This window comes from Erithacus rubecula, assembly GCF_903797595.1.
Source record: "Erithacus rubecula genome assembly, chromosome: 20".
Lineage (NCBI taxonomy): Eukaryota > Metazoa > Chordata > Aves > Passeriformes > Muscicapidae > Erithacus > Erithacus rubecula.
In genome coordinates this window covers 7,286,021-7,296,264 of record NC_136672.1, presented here as the reverse complement: position 1 = coordinate 7,296,264, position 10,244 = coordinate 7,286,021, and the positions used below count along the sequence as shown (strand labels likewise).

Below are 10,244 nucleotides of genomic sequence, written 5' to 3'. Positions count from 1 at the left end.
AGCAGCAGCACCCCTGACCTCACCCTGCTTTGGGGCACCCCAAAAATCCCCTTTGTGGGGGTGATGAGAGCTGCTGCTCTGTGCTGTGCTGCTGTGGAAGGTGTTTCACAGCAGCTCTGAGCCCTGCCAGAGGGAAAGCAGGGATGTTCCCAGCTGGCTGCAGCACAGACCCCAAATGTGACCCTGCTGTGTCCTGCAGGGATCAATCCCTCACCCCAAACATGCTGCAGCACAGACCCCAAATGTGACCCTGCTGTGCCCTGCAGGGATCTATCCTGCACCCCAAACCTTGCTGCAGCACAGACCCCAAATGTGACCCTGCTGTGCCCTGCAGGGATCAATCCCTCACCCCAAACATGCTGCAGCACAGACCCCAAATGTGACCCTCCTGTGTCCTGCAGGGATCAATCCCTCACCCCAAACCTTGCTGCAGCACCTGGAACCTCCACTGATGAACAAATGCCCCACTGATTGAACAGGACACCAACAGGACAGGTGTGCTTGTGGAAAAATACTGGAGAAACACCATCCATGCAAGGGGGTTTAATGCTGAGCTCTCTGCAGCCATTTCCTGAAGCATGAATGATTGAATGGAATGAACAACCCTCTTTATTTGAAAATAATGCCAGAACACTTAAAAAACTGTGAGCAAGACATGTAGCACCTATTTTGCTCACGTTACTCACTGTATGCAGAACACACAGCTGTGTACAGATCTGAGCTGTTTATAACAACAAAAAAAATCAGCTGGAAACAGATTCTAGCAGCAGCAGCAAATTGGAAATGACTATGAATGGCTTTGTGTTATGTATTATTTTTCTGCCATTACAAAATGTTGTAATGTCCAATCAATAGTTGACTAAAATCATTGTGCTTTGTCCTTGTTAAACAGTTTCTTTATGTGTTCCTGATGAAAAATAGAAAGTGTCTCTCTTTTTCACTGTATTCTCTTTTTTACTGTATTACTTCCATAAAAATTTAATTTAAAGCACAGAACATGTCAGTGTGCCAGGCCTAAAATATAATGGATTTAAAAAAGAAGAAGAAAAAAACGACCAACAAACCCCTAAGCATTTCCTTTCTATACAATAATGGAGAATATATATCTTTGCTATATATTTTAAACATGGAATAGCTTTTTCTTTTTGCTATGTATATGTCTTTCAAAATACATTGTCAGTATTTGTACTTGAAAAATACTGTACAAAACGAACATACTATAATTATTCTGTATAAACTTTATACATTTTATAATATCTATCCTTTTGGTCTAGAGTAAACATTTAGATTGATTGGATTAACCACAGTATATGACAACACCATCCCCCTCCAAAATACACCAGTGTCTCTTACATTCATTTTTCAGAAGTCCACTTTATATTAGAACATACATGTTCAAAAGCAGAGAGTTTAAAACAATAAAGTTCAGAACCATCAGTTCATGTCACACTCAAAACAACAATCACTAGGAGAAAATGGGCTTTGCAAACCAGTGACTTCTAACTGAATAAAAGTGATTTTTTTTTTTTTTAACAGCAAGATATAATCCACAGAAAATATATTACAAAACATGGGGGGGAAAAAACAACTGAATTTAGGTATTTATTCAACTTTTAATCACAAAATGGAGTAACTAACTGAAAACAGAAAAGCCCCTCTGATTTCGACATCAGACCTGATTTGACACTATTTAATTTTGTTCTCGTTTGCAACTAATGATCCTGCTCCTTCCACATGCCCTCCCCCCCAGCAGGGACACAGCCACACGCTGATGGGAAGGTGTTTTTTTGGGAACTGCTTGTTAAAGCCAGCCAGGCTCCTGCAGGGCAGGGCAGCATCCCTGGACCATCAGGCAGGATTATTGCTTCAGGTGCACACAACAACTCCTACCCACCCACCCGGGCTCCGTGGAGACTAAAGGAACCTTAGGAGCTACAGAGAAGCCATGATGGGATCTACCATGGGAATAGCTAAACTCAGTCTAACAGCACTTGTAAATCTGAAGACAATTATCACCAAAACTTAAAGATACAACGAAAGCGATCTATAAATTAATAGTTCTGCAGTGTAGTACTAAATTACTATTTGTGCACTTTATTAGCATGTTAACTTTTCTGATTAGACAGACTTAAAACGATAGCTTGTTACTCTCGAAAAAAAACTGAGATCTACCTTTTTTTTCTTTTTTCTTTTTTTTTTTCCTTTTTTTTTTTTTTGTAATTTACGCTGGGATCTTTCCAAGTAAGTCAGGAGGATGGAACTGATTACGAGAACATAAAACCCCTACTCTGAAGCAGCACTGAAGAAAAAAAAAAAAAAAAAAAAAAAGAAAAAGATAATAAAAAGCTTACTATGGCGGTTGTCAACAGTCCAGGTAAAAATGTGGCACCCTTTGAAGAGGGCTGATAAAAATGGGAAGTGCTGAGATGCCCACGCACACCCACAGACACAGAGCTGGGCACACACACACACACACACACACAGGGACACGCACACGCAAACAAAAAGAGAAAAATAAAACAACAACGACAACAAAAACCAACGCTAGGCCGGTTTTGTTTCTGCTTCTGGTAAAGTGCTGAAGACAGAAAGGTTGGTTTGGGTGTGGTGCTATCAAACAGGAAACACATTGTCCATCTAGTCAAATGCCAACCCGCGACAAAGAGAGAAAAAAAAAAAAAAAAGAAAAAAGAAAAAAAACCAAAATAGAACAGCCCACTAGCCCCCAGCTGGGATTTACAGGGGGCCGTGCCGAGCCTCGTACTTGGCCAGGACGTTCTTGCACTTGCCCAGCTCCTTGCGCAGGTCGGCCACCTCCTGGCGCAGCGCCGAGTTCTCCTTCTCCAGGAAGGAGGCGCGGATGGCGATCTGGTTCTCCTTCAGCCGCCGCGCGTCCCGCGAGCGCTTCGCCGCCATGTTGTTCTTTCTGCGCCGCGCCCAGTACTTGTCGTCCTGCCCGAGACACAGAGCGGTCAGAGCTGCGAGGGGGACACTGTGGGCACGGCCCCGCCTGTTTCTGTCGCGGCTTGTGCCGCCCCTCGCCCCCCTGACGGGCGGTTCCTCCGAGGAGGAGTGAGGCGATGTTCTGGAGGCACGTCCATCTCCCATCGGGCTGACCTAGTTAGCACAGCACCTGCACTGCAGCAGCACTCCTCACCTCTGGCCCTGCTGGCACTGCCAGCCTCACCCTCTGTGCTGCTGTCCCCCATCTCATCCCTGTGCTCACAGCACTCTGCAGAGCCCACAATGTTCCTGTCTGCAAAGGACTCCTTGGCACAGCGGTGATGGCTGCTCTGGGACCAGCCACAGGGATTACTGCAATAGGCTTTGACTCTGCAGAAAAAAAGCACTGGACAGAAATAGGTCCACAACCCCCTGAGGTTTCATAAGCTAACACATTCCCAAAGAGTTATATTGGTGTATCAAAGACTCAAAGTAACTACTGAATTTCACCCCATTTTCCCGCTCTTTCAATGAAATGGCCTTCAGCAAAATGGCAGTTTTGATGTTGGCTCGCAACTGAATTAAGTTCTAGAACTTTGGAACAACTCAGGAAATACAAAGCAGGCAGAATCTCTTGTGTAAAGTGAAATTCAGTCCCCTCTGGAGTACAAGTGATGCAGACACTCAACCCTCAAACTGCCTGGCCAGGTCAAATTCCCTCTTTCTTCATCTGAATGTGCCTCCATTTCCCTGAGCTGCTCCCAAGGAGACCCAGCTGCTCCTGAGCAAATCCCCACCACTGCTGGGTTCTTCAGCCCAGCCTAATCCTGCTCTCTGAACCCTCTGCTGCTGCACAAGGCAAAGCAGGAGCAAAACAACTGCTGGCAGGAGGGCTCTTGAACTGCTTTCTATCAGTTTGGTCAACAAAGTGTGCAGGAATGCTAATCTGGAGCCAGCATTATCTCTAAATGGCTCTTCACCTGTACGTACATGGGGCCCTGCAAAACCATCCAAAAAAACCAAGCATGCAGCAAAAAGCTGTGACCCAAATCTTGTTTATAATTTCCCATCTCAATTCACTCCATAAAAATCAGCTTTAAGCAATTTATTAGTGTGCCACCTAGGCTTCATCCCTCTTTATTTTAACAAATTGCTATGGCAAATCCCTTAATCCAGGCCTGAAAGAGGTAAGGCTGGCATTTCCAAATCACATGCAGCCCAGAGACGATTGACTGGTCTAATCTGCTTACCCTCCCCCAGAACCCAGAGGCTGCTCCACATGCCAGGGCAGAAGCAGCACTTGGGTCAAGCACTCTGAAAAGAGTCAAGGGCAAGTGATGGGATGGTCCTGAGGGGATGAGAGACCCTGAGCTTCCCTGCTGGGCTGCACTGCTGGCTTCCACCTCTGGCCAACGGGATGTTTGCCAAAAGCTTGATTTGGTGAACAAGGGTACCTGGGGAAAAAAGGAGAAACTCCAGCCATTCCTGCAGCAAACACCTCCCAGCAGGGCATCACAGGCAGGAGAACTTGCCCAGGTAAGCAACAAGGTTCAGGAAAACTATTGCAAAGGAAAGCTGAGTGACAGTGACCTGAACACTACTGCAATTGTCATTTCTGTGCTTTTAACTTGCATCACAGCATGCTTAGGGATAAAAATAGCTTTTCTCCCTAATGCTATCAATCTGGTGCAAACACATGGCATCCCAGGCTCCCTGCACATGCAGCCAGGGATTCCCACTGACTCCAACAGGCTCCCAGGCTGTGTCTCTTGGGGGCAGTAGCAACAGCAGAATGAAATTCTGCCCTGTCTGCCTCTGATAAAACAGATCCTCTTGGAAAGCACATACCGGGAAAACAACTCGGCAAATAAATAATATTCAGAGTGTTTGATAACCTGGATCAGTTGATCAATTTTTCTGCTATCTTCATGCACTTTGCTCTTCATATCTCAGAAGCAGTGAGTGGCACAGACTCTTTCTTCTAAAATATTGATGTGGTATTGTATTTTACATATTGTATTAAAGCACACCTCTCAGCAGAAAAGTTCTGTTTTCTTCTGTTTTCCTACCATTTGTCTAGATTCTTTCACCTGGATTAGTGAATATATATTAGTGAAATAGTTTTTACTATAGAGTTCTCATTCATTATTAAACACAGAACTACAGTAGCTTCCAAATAATACACAATATATTTCAATTTGTCATCGGGGTCCTCCATTCTCCTTGAAGGATTCACAGCCTGTGCTGAATAGACAGAGGATGAAGAAAAAGGAAACACGAATAGAAACAGGATGAAGAAAAAGGAAACATGATCAGGCTGTTTCATAAGTGGGAAATATGGGACAAAGCAAGCTTGTCCAAGGTCAAGCAGGAAGTTTCTGGCATACAAAGGAAATGAATATTGAGCTCATGAATTTCAACTGTTGCATAACTAATAAGGGACATCCTCCCTTCAGTCTCATCCAGAACCCCGTTTTATTCTACAGCAAAGTCAGATTTAGACTGACAGATTTACCTAACACAACAAAACAGATTAATACTCCAAACCTGCACCTCAGTGAGCAACTGTGAGAGAGACCCTGTAAGAACCACCAGCTCCAAATTACCTTCAGGTCATCTGGGATGAAGACTTTGCGAGCTTTCTTAATCATGGGCTGGGGTTTCAGCTCCTCTTCGGAGAACTTGCGCTTGCGAGGGTCGAACATCTCCTGGCCAGGGATGCTGGACAGAGCCAGGTCTGCAGGGTCGGGCTCGTAGCCAACAGGAACCTGGATAGTCTCAGGATCAATGGGGCTCGGTGTGTTCCGGTTTGCTGGCAAGATCTGACCTGCAGAACAACGGGATAAATACAGCTGGCTTAGAAAAAAAACATATGTTAATTGCATCAAAGGATTTCAGATCTCTGCATACTTCACAAGCAATAATTCTTTCAGTTTTCCTTTCAGATTTGGTATCTATATTAGGTGCATATTCTGATCCAGACGTGCTCAGAGCCTTTATAATCAGAATCTGTTCCTAACTCTGGCTGCTGATCTTGGACTCCCACATAACATCACAGAACCCAACACTGAGTTGCACTGGACTGCAGGCAGAAGATACATTGGTCCAACCTGTGTCACTTCATTAGGATCCCATCCTCAGGAACAGATTATAAATACTGACATTTGGTTCAGATCTCAACCCCTCACAGTTATACCTCAGAGAGTATATTTATTTTACAGTCAAACAATGTACAGTACTTGCCATGAATAGCATCTCATAAAAGTGTACTTTCAGCTGTGCTGAAGCACTCCAAGGAGACTGCTATTTATTCTTTATGAAATCCTACCAGGGATATTCTAAAAGGAAACCAGTAACATGAAAGGCTACAACGATTCCTTAAAGATGCTCTGCAAAAATGAAGAAGACACTTATTGATGCTGCATTTCTCTTTTATGGTATATAAAATCTAATAAAAAGCAGCATATCCCCAGAAAATGAGTTATATACCTCCCATTTTTCTCTTTTTGATTTTAGATAAAGCCTTCAAGATCCTACAGCACCAATTCGGGCACCATTCCCACTAAAAATCCAATTTAAAATCTCAACCATAGGTTCCAAAAATAGGATCCTGAAGTCAGCTGCCTGAACATGGACTATCCCCAGGGGCAGAATTTTCAGAAGTTTTCACATGCCTCAGAAGTAGAAGCTTCACAGACTTCAGAGGGAAGAGTTCTGATTGAAGCAGATATTCTTTTATAATTTTGGCTATTTGCTAATTCACTTTGACTTTAGCGATATGACAGCTTTCATGATAACTACAAAAACATCCTGTGGCTGTGTAATATTTCCTTACTTGTGCCCACATCTGCAATATTTAGGGTGTAAAACAGTAAACATTACATGCCATTTCTAATTCCAAGGCCAGCACTAACAATGCAGTTTTTATTTTAATAATATGGGAACTGCCGGGGGAATTGCACCGCACGGGGCTTGCTAAGGGACAGCTTTTGTAACTCCTATTTTAGAGCTGATTAAATCAGCTTCCAGGAACGGCTGGTGAGGGCCGGGGAGAGGAGAAAAGGAGGATCAAAGTTACCAAAATGTAGATGTGGCTGCGGGAGAGGCAGGGAGAGGCAGGGATGCTGCTGCACGCACTGTGCCGCTGCGGAGCGCTGCCGCCCCGCTGGGGACGCGACACCGCCGCTGTCCCTGGTTAATCCAGCCGGGAACAGCGGGGCCGGCGGCTTCCCCCGCTCCCGGGGCTCAGAACGTGGCGTTCCCAGCTGTCTCCCGTTAACAGAGCCGGGAAGCAGCGGGGCGGAATCTCCCCTCCCCGCCGGTGATGGGGGCGTGCTCCCAGCGCAGCGCGCCGGGATAACCGGGACAGAGAACCGGGATAGAGAACTGGGATAACCGGGACAGAGAACAGGGATAACCGGGACAGAGAACCGGGATAACCGGGACAGAGAACCGGGATAACCGGGACAGAAAACAGGGATAACCGGGACAGAGAACCGGGATAACCGGGACAGAGAACAGGGATAACCGGGACAGAAAACTGGGATAACCGAGACAGAGAACCGGGATAACCGGGACAGAGAACAGGGATAACCGGGACAGAAAACTGGGATAACCGGGACAGAGAACCGGGATAACCGGGACAGAGAACCGGGATAACCGGGACAAAAAACTGGGATAACCGGGACAGAGAACCGGGATAACCGGGACAGAAAACAGGGATAACCGGGACAGAGAACCGGGATAACCGGGACAGAGAACAGGGATAACCGGGACAGAAAACTGGGATAACCGGGACAGAAAACTGGGATAACCGGGACAGAAAACAGGGATAACCGGGACAGAGAACCGGGATAACCGGGACAGAGAACAGGGATAACCGGGACAGAGAACCGGGATAACCGGGACAGAAAACAGGGATAACCGGGACAGAGAACCGGGATAACCGGGACAGAGAACCGGGATAACCGGGACAGAGAACCAGGATAACCGGGACAGAAAACAGGGATAACCGGGACAGAAAACTGGGATAACCGGGACAGAAAACAGGGATAACCGGGACAGAAAACAGGGATAACCGGGACAGAGAACCGGGATAACCGGGACAGAAAACAGGGATAACCGGGACAGAGAACTGGGATAACCGGCTCCTCACCAGCTCATCCCTCCTGGAGACGGCGCTGTGCGGGTCTGGGACACCTCCCTGTCCCCATCCCGGGATGCACACCCGGCAGCACTGCCGCTGACCCATCACTGCTGGATGGATGGATGGATGATGGATGGATGGATGGATGATGGATGGATGATGGATGGATGGAGGATGGATGGATGGATGGATGGATGGATGGATGGATGGATGATGGATGGATGATGGATGGATGGATGGATGGATGGATGATGGATGGATGGATGGATGGATGGATGGATGGATGGATGGATGGATGATGGATGGATGGATGGATGGATGATGGATGGATGGATGGATGGATGGATGATGGATGGATGGATGGATGGATGATGGATGGATGATGGATGATGGATAGATGGATGGATGGATGATGGATGGATGGATGGATGGATGGATGGATGGATGATGGATGGATGATGGATGGATGATGGATGGATGGATGGATGGATGGATGGATGATGGATGGATGGATGATGGATGGATGGATGGATGGATGGATGGATGATGATGGATGGATGGATGGATGGATGGATGGATGGATGGATGATGGATGGATGGATGATGGATGGATGGATGGATGGATGGATGGATGGATGATGGATGGATGGATGATGGATGGATGGATGGATGGATGGATGGATGGATGGATGGATGATGGATGATGGATGGATTGATGGATAAGCCGTCACAGACTCAGTTAAAGGAGGAAAACACCTTTAAACGTGTTTAAAGCTCCGTGGGTGAGTGCCTGCTCTGGAGCAGCCGGGTATTCCCGACTGCAGACAAATACACAGATCTATGCACCTACAAATTGCACATTCTGTAATACAGGTATAAATGAAGCAAGGCACGAGCTATGAGTATTTCTGTATTGCTGGTGAGCTTGCAGGGTGTTTCTGAAAGTCAAATGGATTGTGAAATCTGGCCACGCTTTCTAATTGTCCCACGTGAGAGAGCCTGTGTTTAAATATTGTTGAAGTTCTTGATATACAGGATCAGTTTGCATATTATCATTTATCTATAGTGTGCCATATTACCCAACTACACGAGCTCTGTAGTCACTGGCCTCAAGAAATTTTACAAAATCACTCTGAATAAAGGGCAAAAATGCTCCTTTTAAACACAGGAAATTGAGGCACTGCATCTCAGCAATGCAAGAGCAAAACAAAGAGCGATGGGAGAAGACAGAGCAGGCAAGGTCCTGCCTTGCTCCCTCCATGCACATTGCCTCTGCCCTGCTCTAGGAAGCTCTCACAACTACAAACCTGTCCCTTCAGCAAACACAACATGTTCCATGCCAGCGAGAAGCTTGTTCAAGGGGAATGTTGTTCACTAAAGCCTGAACAAACTGTGTGTTTGAAGAGTGTCCCTAGGAGCCCCAAGAGTGCCCTGTGAGATACCCCACACCCACACAGCACACACACCCTGCCAGGCTCTGCTCTGTCACACTCCTGCCAATGATCAGCAACAACAAAACACCTAACAAGGCAATCTCAAACCCCAGGCTGAAATAACAGAAATGCTTTGTCCAGCATTTTACCTCGGGTGACTCCTGGCTCTGGGGATCTTTTTATTAATTCTACAAGTTTTGCCAATAGTGCAAGCCAGGAACCTGTCTGTGTTAGCTTGCTGGACAGTGGCCACACTGCTGGAGCTTGTGGCAACCCAGGAGGGCAGGGTGGGCTGTGCTGGCCCTGGCACTGCTGTGGGGCACAGTGTGGCTCCTCTCCCTGCCTGTGCACAGCACTTTCTCTCTCCATCCTCCTGCCAAATCTGGCCGGGTGTTATTTCTGTGCGCTGAATTCCTCGCAATCAGAGGTGGGTCAAACAAGCACAGCAATCTGAGCGTCATGTGCCCAGCAGCCTGGCATCAGCAGAGCTCCCCAGCTGTCACAACAGCCACAGAAAGCACTGCTGGGAGGGGCACAGGCACCTGGCCAAGGAGGAAACCCACCCTGCCAGGTAAGGCCCCTCTGTGCCCAGCCTCTGCCAGGCTCTGCATTATTCAAACACTCTCTGCTCACAACAGCAGCCAAATCTTCACAGCAGTGAAGTGGCTGGACTGCTTAATGTGCTTAAGCTTTGTTCTCAATGGGGGCTGATGACTGCCAAG

General features: G+C 46.7%; 1 protein-coding gene across 1 annotated transcript in view; it reads right to left on the bottom strand.

Moving 5' to 3' along the window:
* Nucleotides 1-2,536: 2,536 nt before the first annotated feature.
* Nucleotides 2,537-10,244, bottom strand: part of HLF (HLF transcription factor, PAR bZIP family member) — a 32,244-nt gene continuing 24,536 nt past the window's right edge. The window contains exons 3-4 of the mRNA XM_079323638.1: nucleotides 5,550-5,770; nucleotides 2,537-2,952 (exon numbers count right to left, since the gene is read on the bottom strand). Of these exons, the coding sequence (XP_079179764.1) occupies nucleotides 2,737-2,952; nucleotides 5,550-5,770 (437 nt within the window). The 3' untranslated portion in view covers nucleotides 2,537-2,736. The remainder of the gene's footprint in view (nucleotides 2,953-5,549; nucleotides 5,771-10,244) is intronic.